Source organism: Eleutherodactylus coqui, chromosome 11 (genome assembly GCF_035609145.1).
Source record: "Eleutherodactylus coqui strain aEleCoq1 chromosome 11, aEleCoq1.hap1, whole genome shotgun sequence".
NCBI classification, from domain to species: domain Eukaryota; kingdom Metazoa; phylum Chordata; class Amphibia; order Anura; family Eleutherodactylidae; genus Eleutherodactylus; species Eleutherodactylus coqui.
The window spans coordinates 5,522,782-5,548,342 of NC_089847.1; the positions used below are offsets into that span (position 1 = coordinate 5,522,782).

Below are 25,561 nucleotides of genomic sequence, written 5' to 3' on the forward strand. Positions count from 1 at the left end.
GTCACTCAGAGGTCCGTGCACTGGCGTCACTCAGAGGTCCGTGCACTGGCGTCACTCAGAGGTTGTGTACAGGACAGTCGTCCCTCAGCAGTCAGTGTACAAGCATCACTTAGATACTGGTATACAGGCATCACTCAGAGGCCAGTGTACATGACAGGGATCACTAAAAGGTCTGCATGACAGGGTCTGTACCTGGAGCCGGTCACTTAGGATTTCTAGCAGCAGCTCTTCGGGGAGGACACAGCTCATCAGTCCTAGTTCGCCGCCAACACTCGCACTCACACTCAGACGTTGCTGCGTTGGACCTGGCAGAGGCGAGCTTCCGGACTGCAGGAAATGTGATTTATCATAGATAAAATCTAAGAAGGAAACATGTGGGAATCTTCATTGCAACGGGCGCGGTGTACAATCAGTTACCTGAGAGGCTGGCTGCTCAGACAGATGCTGCTGTTTGTATCCAGAGATCTGCTGAGACTCTGGTTTGCCTTTTGCTGCCGGCAAACTTCCTCGATTTCCTCGGGAGATGACAGACTGAGGGGCGACTCTGGGCTCGGCAGCTTGTCCTCCCTCCGATGTATGTCTGGCGAGCGCTTCCATACTCAATCCAGGCTGAGCGCCGGGGGCATCAACCATCTGCGAGGCTGGAGGACACAATTTATTACATTACCTCTCTACTATGTTACCAGGTTGAATTGGATGGGCATATATGTATCTTTTCTCCCTTACTACTTTACTAAGTGAAAACAACCCCTGTACGACATCAGTATAAACCAAGACACAGCACCTATATGACATCAGTATAAACTGAGACACAGCACCTATATGACATCAGTATAAACCGAGACGCAGCACCTATATGACATCAGTATAAACCGAGACGCAGCACCTATATGACATCAGTATAGACCACTAAACAACACTCATAAAGCATCAGTATAGACTGATGCACAACCCCTGTATAATATCAGTACAGACCGATATAGAACCCTTATAGGCATCCAGAGAACAGCTGCTCGACTGGGGCAACAGACTCCCACCAATCTACTATTGATGACTTATCATAAGGACAGACCATTGGTAGTTTACAACTAGACCACTGGCGTACCACTAGAAGTCACAATTCCAACTTATAAGCTAGGGGGGGCATATACAACATATACTGTTTCACTGCCATATCATTATAGACAGGGAGATGCATAACTTATACCAGCTGTACATATAGAATTATATACAGGAGATACCCAGGTTATACCAGCACGCTCCATATCACTATATACAGGATGTATAACTTATACCAGCTGTACATATAGAATTATATACAGGAGATACCCAGGTTATACCAGCATGCTCAATATCACTATATACAGGAGATGTATAACTTATACCAGCTGTACATATATAATTATATACAGGAGATACCCAGGTTATACCAGCATGGTCCATATCACTATATACAGGGGATGTATAACTTATACCAGCTGTACATATATAGTTATATACAGGAGATACCCAGGTTATACCAGCATGGTCCAGATCACTATATACAGGAGATGTATAACTTATACCAGCTGTACATATAAAATTATATACAGGAGACACCCAGGTTATACCAGCATGGTCTATGTGACTACATACATACTATACTATGTACATCTTGTATATATACACATCTCCTTTAAATAGTGATATGGACCATGCTGGTATAACCTGGGGATCTCCTGTATATAATTATACTAGCTGATATAACTAGCCTCGCCCAAGTTACCTCAGCAGTATAATATACAACAACCAATCACAGCGCAGCTTTCATGTTACCTCAGAATAATATATAACAACCAATCACAGTGCAGCTTTTATGTTACCTCAGCAGTATAATATATAACAACCAATCACAGAGCAGCTTTCATGTTTGTACGACATCAGGAAGTTAAAAAAATAGATTTGGTACATTAAACAGGGGCGCCAATACGTTTGCACTTAGCACTAAATTTTCAAGTTGTGACCCCTTTACTTTTCCTATTTAGGACCTAAAGAATGATCATCCCTCCGGGGTCATCGGGTCCAACCCCCTGCTCAGTGCAGGATTCACTAAATCAACCCAGACATATGTCTGTCCAGACTCTGAAGACTTCCATTGAAGCAGAACTCCAAACCTCCTGTGGCAACCTGTTCCACTCATTGATCCCCCTCACTGTCTAATATCTAATCTGTGTCTCCTCCCTTTCAGTTTCATCCCATTGCTTCTAGTCTTTCCTTGTGCAGATGAGAATAGGGCTGATCCCTCTGCACTGTGACAGCCCTTCAGATATTTGTAGACAGCTATTAAGTCTCCTCTCAGCCTTCTCTTCTGCTAAACATTCCCAGATCCTTTACCCGTTCCTCATAGGACATGATTTGCAGACCGCTCACCATCTTGGTAACTCTTCTCTGAACTTGCTCCAGTTTGTCTATGTCTGTTATAAAGTGGGGTGCCCAGAACTGGACCCAGTATTCCAGATGAGGTCTGACTAAGGAAGAGTAGAGGGGATAATGACCTCACGTGATCTAGACTCTATGCTTCTCTTAATACATCCCAGAATTGTGTTTGCCTTTTTGGCTGCTGCATCACATTGTTGACTCATGTTCAGTCTATGATCTATTAGTATACCCAAGTCTTTTTTACAAGTGCTGCTGTTTAGCCCAATTCCTCCCATTCTGTATGTGCTTTTTCCATTTTTCTTGCCCAGATGTAGGACTTTGCATTTCTTCTTGTTAAATACTATTCTGTTAGTCGCCACCCACTGTTTAAGCTTTTATCTAGTGTTAGCTATTAAAGATGAGCGAACGTACTCGTCCGAGCTTGATACTCGTTCGAGTATTAGCGTGTTCGAGATGCTCGTTACTAGAGGCGAGTACCACGCGATGTTCGAGTTACTTTCACTTTCATCTCTGAGACGTTAGCGCGCTTTTCTGGCCAATAGAAAGACAGGGAAGGCATTACAACTTCCCCCTGCGACGTTCAAGCCCTATACCACCCCCCTGCAGTGAGTGGCTGGGGAGATCAGGTGTCACCCGAGTATATAAATCGGCCCCTCCCGCGGCTCGCCACAGATGCATTCTGACAGAGATCAGGGAAAGTGTTGCTGATGCCGGAGCTGCTATAGGGAGAGCGTTAGGAGTTATATTAGGCTTCAAGAACCCCAACGGGCCTTCTTAGGGCCACATCTAACTGTGTGCAGTACTGTTGAGGCTGCTTTTTGCAGTGTTGCACATCTTTTAATTTTTTTTTGTATATCGGCCGTGCAGAGCATTGCGTCCTCAGTCTGCAGTCATTGTACAGAGTATAGGGCCAGTACTGGTGAGGCAGGGAAAGACATATTCAGGCTATATAGGCAGTGGGCTTTTTCCACAAAATTGGGGAAAAATACTATATTTGGGCTGCCTGTGGCTGTCTTCAGTTTACTGCGTGTCTGCTAGGGGTAGTAGTCCTAATTAATACACAGCTAAGCGTTACAGCAGGCTTGCGCAAAATTGTTTCCTGGATCTGCTGTCTCTGTTACATCAGCACCGTCATCCCGCCAGAGGGAAACAGTATACATAATATTATACGCTGCCTACAGTATCTATCTGCTGGGGGTAGTAGTCCTAATTAATACGCAGCTAAGCGTTACAGCAGGCTTGCGCAAAATTGTTTCCTGGATCTGCTGTCTCTGTTACATCAGCGCCGTCATCCCGCCAGAGGGAAACAGTATACATAATATTATACGCTGCCTACAGTATCTATCTGCTGGGGGTAGTAGTCCTAATTAATACGCAGCTAAGCGTTACAGCGGGCTTGCGCAAAATTGTTTCCTGGATCTGCTGTCTCTGTTACATCAGCGCCGTCATCCCGCCAGAGGGAAACAGTATACATAATATTATACGCTGCCTACAGTATCTATCTGCTGGGGGTAGTAGTCCTAATTAATACGCAGCTAAGCGTTACAGCAGGCTTGCGCAAAATTGTTTCCTGGATCTGCTGTGCGTTCCGTAAGGGAAGTCAGCCTCCAACCACAGGCCAATAAGCGGCACATTTAATTACAGCATTCTGTTTCTGCACTACTGGTAATACAGTATGCTGAGGGGTAGGGGTAGGCCTAGAGGACGTAGACGCGGGCGAGGACGCGGAGGCCCAAGTCAGGGTGTGGGCACAGGCCGAGCTCCTGATCCAGGTGTATCGCAGCCGACTGCTGCGGGATTAGGAGAGAGGCACGTTTCTGGCGTCCCCACATTCATCTCACAATTAATGGGTCCACGCGGTAGACCTTTATTAGAAAATGAGCAGTGTGAGCAGGTCCTGTCCTGGATGGCAGAAAGTGCATCCAGCAATCTATCGACCACCCAGAATTCTGCGCCGTCCACTGCTGCAACTCTGAATCCTCTGGCTGCTGCTCCTCCTTCCTCCCAGCCTCCTCACTCCATTACAATGACACATTCTGAGGAGCAGGCAGACTCCAGGGAACTGTTCTCGGGCCCCTGCCCAGAATGGGCAGCAATGGTTCCGCATCCTCTCCCACTGGAGGAGTTTGTCGTGACCGATGCCCAACCTTTGGAAAGTTCCCGGGGTCCGGGGGATGAGGCTGGGGACTTCCGGCAACTGTCTCAAGAGCTTTCAGTGGGTGAGGAGGATGATGACGATGAGACACAGTTGTCTATCACTCAGGTAGTAGTAATTGGAGTAAGTCCGAGGGAGGAGCGCACAGAGGATTCGGAGGAAGAGCAGCAGGACGATGAGGTGACTGACCCCACCTGGTTTGCTACGCCTACTGAGGACAGGTCTTCAGAGGGGGAGGCAAGTGCAGCAGGGCAGGTTGGAAGAGGCAGTGCGGTGGCCAGGGGTAGAGGCAGGGCCAGACCGAATAATCCACCAACTGTTTCCCAAAGCGCCCCCTCGCGCCATGCCACCCTGCAGAGGCCGAGGTGCTCAAAGGTCTGGCAGTTTTTCACTGAGAGTGCAGACGACCGACGAACAGTGGTGTGCAACCTTTGTCGCGCCAAGATCAGCCGGGGAGCCACCACCACCAGCCTCACCACCACCAGCATGCGCAGACATATGATGGCCAAGCACCCCACAAGGTGGGACGAAGGCCGTTCACCGCCTCCGGTTTGCACCGCTGCCTCTCCCCCTGTGCCCCAACCTGCCACACCCTCACCTCCGCTGTGCTCGGCCCCATCCACCAATGTCTCTCAGCGCACCGTCCAGCCGTCGCTAGCGCAAGTGTTGGAGCGCAAGCGCAAGTACACCACCACGCACCCGCACGCTCAAGCGTTAAACGTGCACATAGCCAAATTTATCAGCCTGGTGATGCTGCCGTATAGGGTTGTGGAAACGGAGGCTTTCAAAGGTATGATGGCGGCCGCGGCCCCTGCGCTACTCAGTTCCCAGTCGCCACTACTTTTCCCGATGTGCCGTCCCAGCCCTGCACAACCACCCGCAACATTGTACGTGCCCTCACCAACGCGGTTACTGACAAGGTCCACTTAACAACGGACACGTGGATAAGCACAGGCGGGCAGGGCCACTATATCTCCCTGATGGCACATTGGGTGAATTTAGTGGAGGCTGGGACAGAGTCAGAGCCTGGGACCGCTCACGTCCTACCCACCCCCAGAATTGCGGACCCCAGCTCGGTGGTGGTATCTGCGGCGGTGTATGCTTCCTCCACTAAACCACCCTCCTCCTCCTACGCAACCTCTGTCTCGCAATCAAGATGTGTCAGCAGCAGCACGTCGCCAGCAGTCGGTGTCGCGCGGCGTGGCAGCACAGCGGTGGGCAAGCGTCAGCAGGCCGTGCTGAAACTACTCAGCTTAGGAGATAAGAGGCACATGGCCCACGAACTGCTGCAGGGTCTGACAGAGCAGACCGACCGCTGGCTTGCGCCGCTGAGCCTCCAACCGGGCATGGTCGTGTGTGACAACGGCCGTAACCTGGTGGCGGCTCTGCAGCTCGGCAGCCTCACGCACGTGCCATGCCTGGCCCACGTCTTTAATTTGGTGGTTCAGCGCTTTCTGAAAAGCTACCCACGCTTGTCAGACCTGCTCGGAAAGGTGCGCCGGCTCTGCGCACATTTCCGCAAGTCCCACACGGACGCTGCCACCCTGCGCACCCTGCAACATCGGTTTCATCTGCCAGTGCACCGACTACTGTGCGACGTGCCCACACGGTGGAACTCTACGCTCCACATGTTGGCCAGGCTCTATGAGCAGCGTAGAGCTATAGTGGAATACCAACTCCAACATGGGCGGCGCAGTGGGGGTCAGCCTCCTCAATTCTTTACAGAAGAGTGGGCCTGGTTGGCAGACATCTGCCAGGTCCTTGGAAACTTTGAGGAGTCTACCCAGATGGTGAGTGGCGATGCTGCAATCATTAGCGTCACCATTCCTCTGCTATGCCTCTTGAGAAGTTCCCTGCAAAGCATAAAGGCAGACGCTTTGCGCTCGGAAACAGAGGCGGGGGAAGACAGTATGTCGCTGGATAGTCAGAGCACCCTCCTGTCTATATCTCAGCGCGTTGAGGAGGAGGAGGAGGAGGAGCATGAGGAGGATGAGGAGGAGGGGGAAGAGACAGCTTGGCCCACTGCTGAGGGTACCCATGCTGCTTGCCTGTCATCCTTTCAGCGTGTATGGCCTGAGGAGGAGGAGGAGGAGGAGGAGGAGAAGGATCCTGAAAGTGATCTTCCTAGTGAGGACAGCCATGTGTTGCGTACAGGTACCCTGGCACACATGGCTGACTTCATGTTAGGATGCCTTTCTCGTGACCCTCGCGTTACACGCATTCTGGCCACTACGGATTACTGGGTGTACACACTGCTCGACCCACGGTATAAGGAGAACCTTTCCACTCTCATACCCAAAGAGGAAAGGGGTTCGAGAGTGATGCTATACCACAGGACCCTGGCGGACAAACTGATGGTAAAATTCCCATCCGACAGCGCTAGTGGCAGAAGGCGCAGTTCCGAGGGCCAGGTAGCAGGGGAGGCACAGAGATCAGGCAGCATGTACAGCACAGGCAGGGGAACACTCTCTAAGGCCTTTGACAGCTTTCTGGCTCCCCAGCAAGACTGTGTCACCGCTCCGCAGTCAAGGCTGAGTCGGCGGGAGCACTGTAAAAGGATGGTGAGGGAGTACGTAGCCGATCGCAAGACCGTCCTCCGTGACGCCTCTGCCCCCTACAACTACTGAGTGTCGAAGCTGGACACTTGGCCTGAACTCGCGCTGTATGCCCTGGAGCTGCTTGCTTGTCCTGCGGCTAGCGTCTTGTCAGAGAGGGTGTTTAGTGCGGCTGGGGGGAATCATCACAGATAAGCGTACCCGCCTGTCAACCGACAGTGCCGACAGGCTAACACTCATCAAGATGAACAAAGCCTGGATTTCCCCAGACTTCTCTTCTTCACCAGCGGACAGCAGCGATACCTAAGCAATACGTAGGCTGCACCCGCGGATGGAAGCTACGTTCTCTATCACCATCAAAAACGGGGACATTTCTGCTTCATCAATCTGTGTATAATATTCATCCTCCTCCTCCTGCTCCTCCTCCTGAAACCTCACGTAATCACGCTGAACGGGCAATTTTTCTTAGACCCACAAGGCTCAGTCATGTAATTTTTGTAAACAATTTTTATACGTTTCAATGCTCATTAAAGCGTTGAAGCTTGCACCTGAACCAATTTTCATTTTAACTGGGCTGCCTCCAGGCCTAGTTACAAATTAAGCCACATTAACCAAAGCGATTAATGGGTTTCACCTGCCCTCTTGGTTGGGCATGGGCAATTTTTCTGACGTACATTAGTACTGTTGGTACACCAATTTTTTGGGGCCCTCGCCTACAGTGTAATCCAATTAATTTTTTGCCCACCTGCATTAAAGCTGACGTTACATCAGCTGTGATGGGCAATGCAATGGGATACATTTATGTACAGCCGGTGGGTTCCAGGGAGCCACCCATGCTGTCGGTCCACACGGAGTTGTAACTGCATGTGTCCACTTCTAAAGAACCCCAGTCTGACTGCGGCATGCAGTGTGGGCCGAAGCCCACCTGCATTAAACATGACATTACCTCAGCTGTGATGGGCAATGCAATGGGATATATTTATGTACCGCCGGTGGCTTCCTGGCACCCACCCATGCTGTCGGTCCACACGGAGTTGTAACTCCATGTGTCCGCTTCTAAAGAACCCCAGTCTGACTGGGGCAAGCAGTGTAGGCCGAAGCCCACCTGCATTTAATCGGACGTTACCTCAGCTGTGATGGGCACTGCAATGGGATGTATTTATGTACCGCCAGTGGCTTCCTGGCACCCACCCATGCTGTGGGTCCACAGGGAGTTGTAACTGCATGTGTCCACTTCTAAAGAACCCCAGTCTGACTGGGGCATGCAGTGTGGGCCGAAGCCCACCTGCATTAAACATGAATTTATTACCTCAGCTGTGATGGGCAATGCAATGGGATATATTTATGTACTGCCGGTGGCTTCCTGGCACCCACCCGTGCTGTCGGTCCACAGGGACTTCACAATAGGGAGTTGTACCTGCCTGTGTCTATGAATTAAAAACCCTGCTCCGGTTGGGGCATGCAGTGTGGGCTGAAGCCCACCTGCATTTAATCTGACGTTAGCTCTGCTGTCCAGGGCACTGCAATGGGATATATTTATGTACAGCCGGTGGGTTCCAGGGAGCCACCCATGCTGTGGGTGCACACGGAATTCCCATTGCGGAGTTGTACCTGCCTGTGACTATTTATAAAAAACCGCGGTCTGACTGGGGCATGCAGACACCTTGACAGAATGAATAGTGTGTGGCACATAGGTTCCCCATTGCTATGCCCACGTGTGCAGCTCCTGATGGCGGTGGAACAGGATTATATTTCTCATTGCTTCTGTACAGCATTGTGGGCTATCGCCCCGCCCCTTTTAAAAAGGGTCGCTGCCTAGCCGTGCCAACCCTCTGCAGTGTGTGCCTGCGGTTCCTCCTCATGGCAGACGCACTTATAAATAGACATGAGGGTGGTGTGGCTATGAGGCCAGCGTGTGGCATGAGTGCAGCTGAAGGCTGCGCAGGGACACTTTGGTGTGTGCTGTGGACACTGGGTCGTGCGGGGGGGGGGGGGGGGGGCGGGGCAGCATGTAACCCAGGAGAAGTGGCAGCGGAGTGTCATGCAGGCAGTGATTGTGCTTTGTTGGAGGTAGTCTGGTGCTTAGCTAAGGTATGCATTGCTAATGAGGGCTTTTCAGAAGTAAAAGTTGTTGGGAGGGGGGGGGGCCCACTCTTGCCGCTATTGTGGCTTAATAGTGGGACCTGGGAACTTGAGATTCAGCCCAACATGTAGCCCCTCGTCTGCCCTATCCGTTGCTGTGTCGTTCCCATCACTTTCTTGAATTGCCCAGATTTTCACAAATGGAAACCTTAGCGAGCATCGGCGATATACAAAAATGCTCGGGTCGCCCATTGACTTCAATGGGGTTCATTACTCGAAACGAACCCTCGAGCATCACAAAAATTTCGTCCTGAGTAACGAGCACCCGAGCATTTTGGTGCTCGCTCATCTCTATTAGCTATCCCTACTAGCTTTGCGTCATTGGCAAACCTCAATTCCCTTCTCTAGATCATTTATAAAAATGTTGAACAACACTGGGCCTAGGACAGAGCCTTGTGGCTCCCAGATTTGAGACATTCTTCCACTTGGATGCGTAGGCAGCTGTCAGTTCTGACAGCAGCATTTAAATGTCCTGATCCGTGTTCAGGGGCCCTGAACATCCCACAGGCAATGGTTGTCATGACAGCCTGGGGCCTTCTGAAGGCCCCCAGGGCTACCATGATTGATTGCCATGGCATGATGGACTGCCTGTCAGATAACGGTATAATGCAATACTAGTTGATTGCTCATAGATTATTATGGTATTGCGTTATACTCTATGAGAGATCAAACAATCGCAAGTATTCTATGGGAAATAAAAAAAATGTGAAAATTAGTTTTAAAAAGGTTGTATTAATTATGTTTAAGCCCTCGCTTTCCCCATATTTATGATTAAAAAAAAATCAAAATAAAAAACAAAAACATATTCTGTATCACTACGTGCATAAAACTTTAATCTATCAAAGCAGCAGATTATTTATCCTGTATGGTGAATATTATCAGAAAAAATACTCTATGCCAGAATTGTGCCTTTCTGGTCACTTGGTCCCCAAGAAAAAAATGTAATAAAAAGCGATCAAGAAGTCATATGAATTGAGTTATTTTTTCATTTCACTCCAGTTAGAAAATTTTTAAAAGTTTTACATAGTGCTATTGCAACTCGTCCCGCAAAAAACAGCAGGCCCTCAGGCAGCTGTGCCAAAAATAAAGGGGGGGGGGGGGAGGCTGTGTCCTTAAGGGGTTAAAAACGGATAAAGTAAGATAAAACTGTAAAATAATACACAAAAAATAGCAGCACCCTATGACACTAAAAAGTAAAAAGAAATTAACTGATCATACAAACAACCAAGGTCATCATGTAAGAAATGATCGATAAAATTGCTGCAGGGTCCTGGCTGCAAACAAAATAAGCATGCTGCACCGCCCCTATAGTCCATCTCTGGTGTAGTGGCCCGAAGTCTATATATCTGGCCCCTTCATAATTGTCACACATGTCATGTCTTCAGTGTGGATGCACTGTGCAGAGTGTCTTGTCTTTAGTTATGTGTATTGCAGAGCTGCAGCATGCAAGAGGTTAATGTCTGAGAGTAGCTGGGATATGTCTGGAAAATGTAACAAGTTTGTCTAGTCATGTGATGAGCTAATATATATGTGTTTGCAAGGAGTGAGTATGGGGGATTCTGTTCTGTTCTTCTGGGTGCCTTCAACCCTCATGTGGTGAAGAGAATGGAAGCTGAGGAGAGGTATCCTGATGTCCCCAATTCCAGGATCCCTATCTAAAGCGTGAATGGAGAGAGGAGTCGTCGTGCAGATTACTTATTTACGGTTAGTGTTAGTATTGGATACTGATGATCTATATTTTGTCTTTTTATGGTCTATGTGGATATATGCTAGGCGCATGCGCTAGTGTATGGCTTTCTGCATGGCATCATGGGAGTTGTAGTCTCCCCTGAAGCTACAGACATTGTCTATGTGATTATACGCATGCGCTGACACCGGACTTCTCGCGAGATCTGAAGTCTCACGCATGCGCAATCTACCAGCGGGGACGTGGTGGAGCTATTATGGAGGTGGAGTTGCAGCTACAACGCCGATGCCTCGCCCGATCAGTTTACATTTGGTAGGTGTTCCAACATATGTGTATTGTAATGATTTTAATTGGTGGTGGGTGGTGCTTGTTGTATATATAGGTCGTGTGTGTCTTCTGTTAAACCAGCTTGATAAAGACCCATTGTGGGTTGAAACGTCGCTGCTGGCACTTATACCATGGGACAATAAAGGTTTTTAATCTTTCTATATATGCACTGTTTCGATGCTGCCTTCTTCATACAATTTACTGGACTGTCATTGTGGACCTTGGATCTGGTCCTGTGGAGGCGGGCATCTCTCTTCTATCTTCTCCGCCACATTGTGGCATAGTGGTGAGTGCTCTCTATTCTTGTTGACTACTAATCTCAAGGGACTGTCTGCGGAGTGTTGTGTTTACCTCCGGTGTTCTCCTATATCCCGGAGTGTGTGTGTCCAGGAGTAGAGTCATACAAAAAAGCTCAACTGTAGGCCCGGTTTCAGCCCGTTTCTTCCTCCCTAACCGTCTTCTAAACTGTTTTTCCTGGACTGGCGTGTAAAGCTGTATCTTGCAAACAAGAAGTAAAGTTTTCAGTCACTGCCCGTTCCCAGTGATTGGGTTTTCAACGTTAACAGTGTGTGGACTTCATTATTTCTACTGCCGGATAATCAACGGGTGTGAGGGAATGGTGGCGTCACGAGTGACAACTTCTTCAGTCAATTACACATATACAGGTAACCGCTATCCCAGGGTTGCCTGGAAGAGGTCTAGCGGTGCCTTGGCCGAGGTTGTATGCGTCCCTCCGGGGAGAAGATTGGTGGAGCCACCGTGACAGGTGCTATCTCTACCCCGCCAGCTCCTCAATGTCGTGCCTCGTGTCTTGGTTGCTGCAGCACACCACACTGGCAACAGTAGTAACTGAACTGAACTGGAGGGTCATTGTGTAGATACCCCTCAGTCCTTCATTTTCCAAGCTGATGTGTCTCTCTTATGTTATAGAGAACAGTTTGCAGACAGATGCCCAATGTTTGGTAGCCCGATCTTAGCAAATCTTATCCTCTCTCTTTGGCCAATAGTTGTATAGATGGAGATGACCTCCAGCACATTTATGTATCATTACCATGTAGTTTATAGAGTATAAAGCTCCTGTCATAGTAACGATCAGAGCTTGGTCCTGCGGATGGCGCCATTGTACCTCACCTGTTTCATCGGACTCGCGCAGGGCCTGACTGAGTGCAGCTTTGGCACATAATTGTCTTGCTTTCAGACCAGCTTGACTTGTCCCATCAGAGATGGCTTCAAGGATCACCGCGTCAATGGACAGACAGGCGGCACTGTAGTATTGGGCCAGTGCCACTGCTGCAGAGCTCTTGCCTAAATGAATGAAGCACATGGGTGTTATACCAGAGGCCAGCATTCTGGATGTGACTGGCGGGTTATAATGGTGGCTCCCAACATTCATTCTCACACACACATCTGATTAGTTCTGGAGCAGAGGAGACATGAGGATCTACAGCCAAGGCCACTCTATAGAAAACCTGCAATGATCACAGGAGTCTCCTTCAATTGCTCACAGTCATTGCATTACTACTACTCTCAGCAGACACTTCCATCTCACCAGTAAGGGGGGCTCCATGTACAATGATAGTGATGCCACGACGGTTTCTTGCTGCTTGGCCGTCACTGCTGGTGTCTATACCCATGTAGCGGGCAATAGCTGCGGACACAGGGTTGCTTTCCAGTTCGCCCACACCCTGGCCCTTGCCATCATCGCTGCCAGCTTTTTCACCTGCAGAGGTAAAGTCTGAACACGTTGATATCTCAGACACAGGAGGAATCTTGGGTTTGAGTTGGTATCTCATGTCTCCAGACTGAGCTGCTCGTTACCTGTCACTGCTCCCTTGTCCTCCTCAGCTTCTCCAATAGAGGAACGACCCTTGCCATAGCTGGCGGGAGACAAGATGCGTTGGGCTGGCGGATGCTCTGCTCTTTCATGCATATCTGACACCGCCTCCTTATCCGCCTCCTCCACGCCACCTGAAATCGCCACGGGATAATATTCTGGTTAGGTGGAGTAAATTACATGTTACGTGGTGTTGGCACTGCCCTGTAGATCGTGGTCTCATGGATCTGGATGCATTGAACCAGATACTGGGTACATACAACACTCACCTGCTGCCGTGACCTGTGTCCCACACCTTCTTGCCTCCTCCTCCTGCAGCCGTCTCTTCTCATAGTAGTCCAGGATTTCAGGGGGAAGCTTCTCTCCGGGGGATCGCAGTGGAAGCAGCAAAGTGTTCTGAGCATCATAGCCCTTAAGCATCTGCAGAATCTGCATCAAACACACCAGAGTGATCAACAAGAGATTCCAGAGATCACCAGAGTGATAAGCAAAAGATCCCAGAGATCACCAGAATGATCAGTGACAGATCCCAAAGATCATCAAAATGATCAGCAACAGATCCCAGAGATCGACAGTGGTCAGTGACAGATCCCAGTGACCACCAGAATGATCAATAGGTTGCAGAGATCACCAGAATGATGAGCAACTAATCCCAGAAATCAGCAGAAAATTGGTCGTTACCTTCTCCTCCTCCACATACTCCTTGTCCATCTCCAGAGAGTAGAACTCAATAGGAAACCTGCAGGGATTTCTCACCAGAACCTCCGCATCGTCTCCTGGACTGAAGGGCAGAACAGGTCTCAGCTCCAGAACACTGGGGGTAAATTCTAGGCACGGCTCCAGGCCTTGGCCTTGTACCAGTATCAGCACTCGCTGACTGCTCTGAGCGACCTGAAGGACCAGACGTTGACTGTATAGCTTCTACAGGGAGAGTAATGGACCCCGGTCATTATATAGAACCAACAATCCTGAATTTCCCGCCCTCCTGTACCCTCTCATCTCCTACTTTACCTCTTCCTGTGGTGTGAACTTTATCTCCACATTCTTTTTCTGCCCAGGAAGCAGAAGGTCGTGTGCTGGGATGATCTCAAAGATGGCAGCTTTAGGCTTAGCTTCTTGCCTCAGCTTCTTGCGAAGATACATGGGGAGATGTTTGTCCATCTGCAGAGAACAGGAACAATAAGCACTTAGTCTTCATCCCTTGGAGGAGTCTGCAGTTGACGGACACAGGCTAATAAAAGTACCTTGACTTCAGCTTCTTGGGACATCACCGACCACTCACAGGGCACAGGAAGCTGGTTACAGAGCTGAACGGTGCGGATCTGACAATGGCCGCACTGCACAGGACTAAACTCCACCCGCTCATCCGAAACACATAGAGATGGCATAGTAACCAGCGCCCGCAGGCGGACAGAGAACCGGGGACCTCCACTCACCTGCCAAGATGCACAACACTCCATCAGCCAAGGGCTAAGAAACAAGATCCGGAGGTGCGAGCAGGTCTGAGACCTCACCTGAATGTGCATAATCGCATCAACTGCTCCCAGACTCAGATTGGCGGCCAGAGGATCAAACATGACCTGGAATATCTCAGTCTGACAGCATGGCAGATTCTTGACGCGGTCTAACTCCACTATAAACCCTACATGAGGCAGAAGGCAGGGGTTATCACTGGTAATTCACCATCGTGGGGGGCAGAAGTTGTTACCTGAGCCTGCTAGTCCAGACCGGTCTGCCCGAAAAGACACTGGAAAATGTCCCGTGTTGGTGACTTTAATAACATGTGATCGGACTTCTCCAATGATGACGTATCCAAAGTCTAGCAGGTATTCTGGGAGATCCGCCCTTAACATATAGAATATGGGTAGTTATATGGATGAAAAATGTCCCTGTATGGAAGGGTACCCACAGACCCACTCACTTTAGTAGCTGCCGGCGTCTTTTCGGGGAGCTGTCCCCTGTTACTCCCATATCCAGCACCTCCTCCGCATGCTTCTTTATGAGAAGACGCTCCATTTCCATCATTATCAGCGTATCCTACAAAACACAGCACAATGTAGACTGCGCTGTAAATGACACATTATGGGGCTATATATGAGGTCACGAAGCACTCGTACAGACGCATCGCAGGAGCCCATCTCTCCTCCTCGTATCTTCTCAGATGCCGCCAGGAACGGCTCCAATCTGTCCCATCCTGGAGACAAAGAACAGAAAACTAGAAACCAGTCACAGCTCGGCTCTCATTACAGCACTGCACACACTGTAGAAACCCGCCACAGCTCGGCTCTCATTACAGCACTGCACACACTGTAGAAACCAGTCACAGCTCGGCTCTCATTACTGCACTGCGCATACTGCAGAAACTAGTCACAGCTCGGCTCTCATTACTGCACTGCGTACACTGCAGAAACCAGTCACACTGCGGCTCTCATTACAGCACTGCGCACACTGTAGAAACCAGTCACAGCTCGGCTCTCATTACAGCACTGCGTACACTGCAGAAACCAGTCACAGCTCGGCTCTCATTACAGCACTGCGCACACTGTAGACTCCAGTCACAGCTCGGCTCTCATTACAGCACTGCGCCCACTGCAGAAACCAGTCACAGCTCGGCTCTCATTACAGCACTGCGCACACTGTAGAAACCAGTCCCAGCTCGGCTCTCATTACAGCACTGCGCACACTGCAGAAACTAGTCACCGCTCGGCTCTCATTACTGCACTGCGCACACTGCATAAACCAGTCACACTGCGGCTCTCATTACAGCACTGCGCACACTGCAGAAACCAGTCACAGCTTGGCTCTCATTACAGCACTGCGCACACTGTAGACACCAGTCACAGCTCGGCTCTCATTACAGCACTGCGCACACTGTAGACACCAGTCACAGCTCGGCTCTCATTACAGCACTGCGCACACTGTAGAAACCAGTCACAGCTCGGCTCTCATTACAGCACTGCGCACACTGTAGAAACCACTCATAGTTTGGCTCTGATTACAGCACTGCGCACACTGCAGAAACCAGTCACAGCTCGGCTCTCATTACAGCACTGCACACACTGCAAAAACCAGTCACAGCTCAGCTCTCATTACAGCACTGCGCACACTGCAGAAACCAGTCACAGCTTGGCTCTCATTACAGCACTGCGCACACTGTAGAAACCAGTCACAGCTCGGCTCTCATTACAGCACTGCGCACACTGTAGAAACCAGTCATAGTTTGGCTCTCATTACAGCACTGCACACACTGTAGAAACCAGTCATAGTTTGGCTCTGATTACAGCACTGCACACACTGTAGAAACCAGTCATAGTTTGGCTCTGATTACAGCACTGCACACACTGTAGAAACCAGTCACAGCTCGGCTCTCATTACAGCACTGCGCACACTGTAGAAACCACTCATAGTTTGGCTCTGATTACAGCACTGCGCACACTGCAGAAACCAGTCACAGCTCGGCTCTCATTAAAGCACTGCGCACACTGTAGAAACCAGTCACAGCTCGGCTCTCATTACAGCACTGCGCACACTGTAGAAACCAGTCATAGTTTGGCTCTCATTACAGCACTGCACACACTGTAGAAACCAGTCATAGTTTGGCTCTGATTACAGCACTGCACACACTGCAGAAACCAGTCATAGTTTGGCTCTCATTACTGCACTGCGCACACTGCAGAAACCAGTCACAGCTTGGCTCTCATTACAGCACTGCGCACACTGTGGAAACCAGTGTGGCTCTCATTACAGCACTGCGCACACTGCAGAAACCAGTCACAGCTTGGCTCTCATTACAGCACTGCGCACACTGTGGAAACCAGTGTGGCTCTCATTACAGCACTGCGCACACTGCAGACACCAGTCACAGCTTGGCTCTCATTACAGCACTGCGCACACTGCAGAAACCAGTCACAGCTCGGCTCTCATTACTGCACTGCGCATACTGCAGAAACTAGTCACAGCTCGGCTCTCATTACTGCACTGCGTACACTGCAGAAACCAGTCACACTGCGGCTCTCATTACAGCACTGCGCACACTGTAGAAACCAGTCACAGCTCGGCTCTCATTACAGCACTGCGTACACTGCAGAAACCAGTCACAGCTCGGCTCTCATTACAGCACTGCGCACACTGTAGACTCCAGTCACAGCTCGGCTCTCATTACAGCACTGCGCCCACTGCAGAAACTAGTCACAGCTCGGCTCTCATTACAGCACTGCGCACACTGTAGAAACCAGTCCCAGCTCGGCTCTCATTACAGCACTGCGCACACTGCAGAAACTAGTCACCGCTCGGCTCTCATTACTGCACTGTGCACACACTGTAGACACCAGTCACAGTTCGGCTCTCATTACTGCACTGCGCACACTGCATAAACCAGTAACACTGCGGCTCTCATTACAGCACTGCGCACACTGCAGAAACCAGTCACAGCTTGGCTCTCATTACAGCACTGCGCACACTGTAGACACCAGTCACAGCTCGGCTCTCATTACAGCACTGCGCACACTGTAGAAACCAGTCACAGCTCGGCTCTCATTACAGCACTGCGCACACTGTAGAAACCACTCATAGTTTGGCTCTGATTACAGCACTGCGCACACTGCAGAAACCAGTCACAGCTCGGCTCTCATTACAGCACTGCACACACTGCAAAAACCAGTCACAGCTCAGCTCTCATTACAGCACTGCGCACACTGCAGAAACCAGTCACAGCTTGGCTCTCATTACAGCACTGCGCACACTGTAGAAACCAGTCACAGCTCGGCTCTCATTACAGCACTGCGCACACTGTAGAAACCAGTCACAGCTCGGCTCTCATTACAGCACTGCGCACACTGTAGAAACCAGTCATAGTTTGGCTCTCATTACAGCACTGCACACACTGTAGAAACCAGTCATAGTTTGGCTCTGATTACAGCACTGCACACACTGTAGAAACCAGTCATAGTTTGGCTCTGATTACAGCACTGCACACACTGTAGAAACCAGTCACAGCTCGGCTCTCATTACAGCACTGCGCACACTGTAGAAACCACTCATAGTTTGGCTCTGATTACAGCACTGCGCACACTGCAGAAACCAGTCACAGCTCGGCTCTGATTACAGCACTGCGCACACTGCAGAAACCAGTCACAGCTCGGCTCTCATTACAGCACTGCACACACTGCAAAAACCAGTCACAGCTCAGCTCTCATTACAGCACTGCGCACACTGCAGAAACCAGTCACAGCTTGGCTCTCATTACAGCACTGCGCACACTGTAGAAACCAGTCACAGCTCGGCTCTCATTACAGCACTGCGCACACTGTAGAAACCAGTCATAGTTTGGCTCTCATTACAGCACTGCACACACTGTAGAAACCAGTCATAGTTTGGCTCTGATTACAGCACTGCACACACTGTAGAAACCAGTCATAGTTTGGCTCTGATTACAGCACTGCACACACTGTAGAAACCAGTCACAGCTCGGCTCTCATTACAGCACTGCGCACACTGTAGAAACCACTCATAGTTTGGCTCTGATTACAGCACTGCGCACACTGCAGAAACCAGTCACAGCTCGCTCTCATTACAGCACTGCGCACACTGTAGAAACCAGTCACAGCTCGGCTCTCATTACAGCACTGCGCACACTGTAGAAACCAGTCACAGCTCGGCTCTTATTAGAGCACTGCACACACTGTAGAAACTGGTCACAGCTCGGCTCTTATTACAGCACTGCACACACATTAGAAGCTATTCATAACTCGGCTCTCATTACAGCACTGCACACACTGCAGAAACCAGTCATAGTTTGGCTCTCATTACAGCACTGCACACACTGTAGAAACCAGTCATAGTGTGGCTCTGATTACAGCACTGCACACACTGCAGAAACCAGTCATAGTTTGGCTCTCATTACTGCACTGCGCACACTGCAGAAACCAGTCACAGCTCGGCTCTCATTACAGCAATGCGTACAACTGTGGAAACCAGTGTGGCTCTCATTACAGCACTGCGCACACTGCAGACACCAGTCACAGCTTGGCTCTCATTACAGCACTGCGCACACTGCAGAAACCAGTCACAGCTCGGCTCTCATTACAGCACTGCACACACTGTAGAAACCAGTCATAGTTTGGCTCTGATTACAGCACTGCACACACTGTAGAAACCAGTCATAGTTTGGCTCTGATTACAGCACTGCACACACTGTAGAAACCAGTCATAGTTCGGCTCTGATTACAGCACTGGGCACACTGTAGAAACCAGTCACAGCTCGGCTCTCATTACAGCACTGCACACACTGTAGAAACCAGTCATAGTTTGGCTCTGATTACAGCACTGCACACACTGTAGAAACCAGTCATAGTTTGGCTCTGATTACAGCACTGCGCACACTGCAGAAACCAGTCACAGCTCGGCTCTCATTACAGCACTGCACACACTGTAGAAACCAGTCATAGTTTGGCTCTGATTACAGCACTGCACACACTGCAGAAACCACTTATAATTTGGTTCTCATTACAGCACGGCGCACACTGTAGAAACCAGTCACAGCTCAGCTCTCATTACAGCACTGCGCACACTGTAGAAACCAGTCACAGCTCGGCTCTCATTACAGCACTGCGCACACTGTGTAAACCAGTCATAGTTTGGCTCTGATTACAGCACTGCACACACTGCAGAAACCAGTCACAGCTCGGCTCTCATTACAGCACTGCGCACACTGTGTAAACCAGTCATAGTTCGGCTCTGATTACAGCACTGCACACACTGTAGAAACCAGTCATAGTGTTCTGGAATATGATTTCTCCAGCAGGCTTTGGGGTATTTTGTCGCTTTCCTAATTGTGTGGAAGCAGTATGCGCACACTGACCAAGTCAAACACAAGGTATGAATCTCATGTTAAAAATGGCTCTCCTGGCAGAGACGTCCAGACAGGCCTTTTTATTGAAAAAGGATAACACCTGCCCTTTATGGGCGTTTAACAGATTACATCACTAACATATATATATTCTTATTCGCTAGATTATACAGAGTCTCCCGCCTCCCTACCCTCCCGTCCGCCAAGGTATGGACTTTGTATTCTTTAGCATGCAGACAACCTTATCAACATGTGCTCAGGCTGAAGCAATTCCTTTGTTGTAGAAGTTTCAGGATGGGAGTGGAAGGGGGGCTAGATAAACACTCAGTATTGGACACAGATCTACACATAAACTGGTTGAGCAACTTCTTATGTACTTAGAGCAAATACATCACCCATCCATTGGCTAGCAAATACCATGATTAGATTGTGTGTGTCCTTTAGACTCCACAGAGCTGAAAGTCATTACAACATCAATAGACATTTTATATTAAATAATTATCATGTCTATCACATTAGTTCGGCTCTGATTACAGCACTGCACACACTGTAGAAACCAGTCACAGTTCGGCTCTGATTACAGCACTGCACACACTGTAGAAACCAGTCATAGTTTGGCTCTGATTACAGCACTGCGCACACTGTGGAAACCAGTGCGGCTCTCATTACAGCACTGCGCACACTGCAGAAACCAGTCACAGCTCGCCTCTCATTACAGCACTGCGCACACTGTAAAAACCAGTCACAGCTTGGCTCTTATTACAGCAATGCGCACACTGCAGACACCAGTCACAGCTTGGCTCTCATTACAGCAATGCGCACACTGCAGACACCAGTCACAGCTTGGCTCTCAGATAATATGCAGAAGAGGTGCAAGGCGGTGGATACCTGTGAGGTTATGGGGCAGGTCCAAGCTGATGCGGGGGAACACTCCCTCCCCTCTCAGTGCAATGACCTCCTCTTCCATATGAGCCACCTGCAGGTGAATGAAGCGCTGGAAAGTTTCGGGGACTCCAGGAAAATAGGAAATGTTCAGGGTCTCTTCTCCTCCAGCAGGAATAAGACCCTGTAGGGAGAGAGGAGGAAGAGGAGGATGAGGAAGAGATATATTCTGCGTTAAATGTGTCCAGAAGTAACATTGGCTTTCATTATGCTGATGGTGGCCTCATCCTACACACACACCTATACACACACATATATATATATATAATATATACACACACATACATACATATACAATATATGTATGTACATATACGCGATTTGTACCATCAGAGCTAGAAAACCTGGGAGCTCCGTCAGCTGCAGAGAGAGTTCTGTCCACCGGGGGGCAGAGTCTGTCTCCAGATCTTTGCTAATTTACCACAAGATTGGTCCCGCAGTTATATAAGATTTCATCCTCGTATATTTCGCCTCCTCATCTGTTAACACCCTGGATTCTGCATAATCATCACTCTATAATGCAGCTGTGGCGACGATCGTCGGCTACAATATACTGCAAGCTCCATGTGTGTCCTGAATAAGGGCTGCAGTGGTTATGAGGTACAGTATATATAGGGGCTGTGGGGATGTTCTACACAGTATATACTGACTATACTCTGAGTAGGTAACATGTGCTGCCTCTATAGGTGCTGAGGGGACAATCCGTAGGTACATCATATACTGACTATACTGTGTACATGACATGTGCTGCCTATATAAAGGCTGAGGGTATGATCGTCACATACAATATATCCTGACTATAGTGTTTGCAGGCTCTACAGGGGTTGTGTGGATCGTCAAGTACAGTATGCTGTATACTGACCATACTGTGTATAGGTGACAGGTGCTGCTTATATAGGGGCTGTGGGGATGTTCTACACAGTATATACTAACTATGTTGTGTGTAGTTGAAGTGCTGTCTATATTGTGGCTGTTTGTACAGTATGTATTGACTGTGTAGGTGAAAGGTGCTGCATGTATAGGTGCTGTGGTGGTGATCATCATGTAAATATATACTGACTATACTATATGCAGGTGACATGCTGCCTATATAGGGGCTGTGGGGTTGTTTTGTATAGTATATACTGACTATACTATGTAGGTGACATGTATTGCCTATATAGGGGCTGTGGGTTGTTTTGTACAGTATATACTGACTATACTATGTAGGTGACATGTATTCACTATACAGGGGCTGTGGGGATTTTCTGTATAGTATATACTGGCTATACTATATGTATGTGAAGCGCTGAATATATGGGCTGTGATGATGCTCATCACATATAGCATACCCTGACTATAGTGGCTGCAGGCTCCACATGCTGTACAGGGGTCATGGTAATCATTAGGTACAGTATATACTGACCATACTGTGTGTAGGTGACTGGCTATATAGTGGCTGTGGGGATATTCTGTTCACTGGTTCTTCCTGATGATTACACTAATTCAGTGTAACCGGAATGACCCGTGTAATAATTACGATATACCCCAGGAGTGTAAAGGAACGATGAAGCACTCACACTCAGCGGCTGGACACGCAGCTCCCCTCTGGACGGACACTGCGGCGACTGTGGTCTCTCGTTCAGCACAGTAAATGGGAAACTGACCTTCCCAGTGTTCCTGAGAACAATCTGTGCCTCAGCGACCTGGTCAAACACCTATGGAAACAAACACGTTACATGTACTGGATCATCCATGATAGCCAACAGCAGTACAAACATGTACCCCCAACTCAGCACGCACATATATGTACCCACATACCAGCCATCCCCTTCACGTTACCTGGACGCCACAGTCGATGTCTCTGGTACTCAGATTGTAGCTGACAAGTGAGGCCTCACCATACAGGCTGATCTCATACGTGGGACCCCCATAAACGTCACACACAGCCTTGGCTCCCGCGCTGATGTCTGTGTGTCCATAGAACGTAAATGAAATGATCTGACTCTCTCCAGGCTGCAAAGTCCCAAACTGAGGCAGAATATCAAAAACCTGGAGAAGATTATTACAGTCGTTATATAATTTCCAGTACCCATCATCCTCTACACTATGCTGACAGAACTATTTGGACACACATAGATGATGAAATTCAATTTTTCAGTGTTGGGCCACCATTGTCCTCAATGACTGCAGTAATCCTCTAAGGCCGTTTTCTACAAAATTCCCATAGATATGTGGAGGGATTTGTCTCCATTCCTCGATGAGAGCTTCAAATAGTGATGGGGGATGATGGGTGCATTGGGCATACATGGATACGACCTTCCAGTGCATGCCAAAGATGCTGGATGGGATTGAGATCCGGACTTTGGGTGGCCAATGAAGTCTGCAGACGTTCTGCTCCTCCACACTGCGTGCCATATGACATGGCGCTCGGTCATGTTGGTGGAGATACGGAGCTGTACCAGAGTATTACCACAGGGGAGGTGATGCCACATTGTCCGGGATGTCTCTGTACCCATTGTTGGTGAGGGTGGACTTCACTATAACCAATGACCCTAGTCCTTCCCAGCAGAAACCCCCCACCATAACAGAACCTCACTGTTGGGACAATGTAGTCACGTAGAAACCGCTCTCCAGGCAACCGCCACACCCAAGTGCCGCCATCCGACTGGAAGATGGTGTACTGTGATTTAGCTGTCCACAACACTTGCTTCCAATCATTTACCGTCCGACGCTCCAAGCCCCATCGCAGGCGCCTCTGCGCATTCACTACTGTGATGTTGGGCTTGTGTGCAGTTGCATGTCGCTTTGTGTGTGGTTCCCTATGGATGGTTCTGGTGATAATAGTTGTTCCAATGACCCGTGAGACCATGTGTGTGATGTCTTCACAGCTCATACAAGGCTTCACTGTCCACGTTCTGTCAGTTTACAAGGCCTCCCTGAACACGGTGGCACCGCACACACCGGATGGCTTCCATCTCCCAATAACATGGCCAACAGTGGACTTTGGAAGGCCCAAAAAGTGCTGTGATGTCCCGTACTGATTAGCTTGCAGGTGACATCCCACCACCAGACCCCATTAGAAGTCTGCCAACTCTAAACCTGGTGGCATCTGATAGTTTCTTTACTGGGAAATGCCTGTGTGATCCTCTCCTTTATACCTAATGCTCACACATCTGATCTGCATGTGCCCTTCCACTGACAGGACAGGACTGGTGGGGGCCCAATACTTTTTCAACATAGTGTATGTCATGGGGGGGGGGGGGGGTCTTTACAGTTTCTTTCATATTCTTCTGTATAAGGGGAAATCTTCAATACACTTGGATGCAGAATGCAGGACACCAGAGCCCCAATCTGGGCACACACTCCACGGCCCAGCTCACCTCTTCTACTCCAGTAATTACAGGTTCTTCTGCCACCATCACATCATCTCCAGTACTCAGGCTAACGGCCTAAAAACAGAGAAAATTAGGTGAACAGGAAGGAGAAGGCAACAATGTGGAGAGGTAAGGCGAACTTTACACAATGTAAGAGAGGCTGCATTGTATAGGACTCTACCTTTGGCTGGGAGTCCAGGGTCTGGATAAATGTATCTGTAGCAGCGATGCCCACTCCTGATCTGTGGGATTCATCGTGTCTGTGGATTAGAACAAAGGGGTCATTATACAGCGTTACACCACACATGGAGCTATTAATGGATTATGTAGAGTGATTCCAACCTGCCAGCTGAATCAAACTCTTTTCCACAGAAACCACGAGCATCTTGAGGACGGTCTACTGGACTCGGCAATCTGCCGCTGAACCTGCAAAACAATGCCCACAGACCAATCACTTCATGTTCCAGCAGAAAACCTGGAAGATTACCATGAAAATAAGACTACAAGTCATAGCACCTAGTGGAGCCTCCACTCCAGGGCTGTTGAAAGGCACTACTGAGGTCTGTCCAGAAGCCTTACCTAATCTCACCCACCATCACAAATGACCAGTGGTACTGCACAGGAAGTGGACTGCAGTTAGTCACCTCCAGCTCCCGTGTGCTCTCTGTGTCATTGAGGATGCAGCCAAAGTGGACCTTAGTATCAGGAAAGTGAAGGTTTGGGAAGTGCACTTCAGCCCGTAGGGAGATGTGATCTACATGTGGGTGTTCAGCATATCGTATAGACACAACCTCTTCCAGGACTCGACTCTGGAGATCGTCAATGAAAGTTGGGTCAAACCTGATGGTCAACTCTGCTTCCTCACTGGTGTCAAGGCGCAGGGAATTCTGAAAGGGAAATGGAGGACAATATATTCTGGTGGATAGTGGCAGAAAACCCACCAAATCTGTTCCTGTGGCATTAATTGTTTCTATAATGTGACAGGCATACAGAAGTAAAATTCGAGAGGTTAGGGAGCTATAATTATCCAACACCCCCACTGACTCCCTGATTCAGGGGCTGTCATTCTCTACCGACCTCGGGACACAAGAACTGGTAATAAAAACTAGTGAGAGTGGTGATGATTGTGGAGAACTGATGATGATAATTGATGAGGTTGTGAGAACTGGTGATAACGGACGAAGACTGGTGATAAGTGATGACTGTGGAGGATTGCTGATGGTTAGTGATGTGTGATAACTGGGGAGGACTAGTGGTAGCTCCGTCGAAATGGAGAGGACTGGTGATGATTAGTGATG

General features: G+C 49.0%; 1 protein-coding gene across 2 annotated transcripts in view; it reads right to left on the reverse strand.

Moving 5' to 3' along the window:
• HYDIN (HYDIN axonemal central pair apparatus protein) overlaps positions 1-25,561 on the reverse strand; it is a 110,377-nt gene that overhangs the window by 45,934 nt on the left and 38,882 nt on the right. For both annotated transcript variants that reach the window (XM_066583641.1, XM_066583640.1), the window contains exons 23-42: positions 24,843-25,150; positions 24,606-24,689; positions 24,445-24,523; positions 24,270-24,338; positions 22,729-22,938; positions 22,467-22,604; positions 20,854-21,031; positions 15,236-15,312; positions 15,040-15,155; positions 14,827-14,963; positions 14,628-14,760; positions 14,363-14,549; positions 14,130-14,279; positions 13,800-14,039; positions 13,388-13,547; positions 13,103-13,252; positions 12,834-13,004; positions 12,416-12,589; positions 418-641; positions 193-327 (exon numbers count right to left, since the gene is read on the reverse strand). In XM_066583641.1, the coding sequence (XP_066439738.1) occupies positions 193-327; positions 418-641; positions 12,416-12,589; positions 12,834-13,004; positions 13,103-13,252; positions 13,388-13,547; positions 13,800-14,039; positions 14,130-14,279; positions 14,363-14,549; positions 14,628-14,760; positions 14,827-14,963; positions 15,040-15,155; positions 15,236-15,312; positions 20,854-21,031; positions 22,467-22,604; positions 22,729-22,938; positions 24,270-24,338; positions 24,445-24,523; positions 24,606-24,689; positions 24,843-25,150 (3,120 nt within the window). The remainder of the gene's footprint in view (positions 1-192; positions 328-417; positions 642-12,415; positions 12,590-12,833; positions 13,005-13,102; positions 13,253-13,387; positions 13,548-13,799; positions 14,040-14,129; positions 14,280-14,362; positions 14,550-14,627; positions 14,761-14,826; positions 14,964-15,039; positions 15,156-15,235; positions 15,313-20,853; positions 21,032-22,466; positions 22,605-22,728; positions 22,939-24,269; positions 24,339-24,444; positions 24,524-24,605; positions 24,690-24,842; positions 25,151-25,561) is intronic.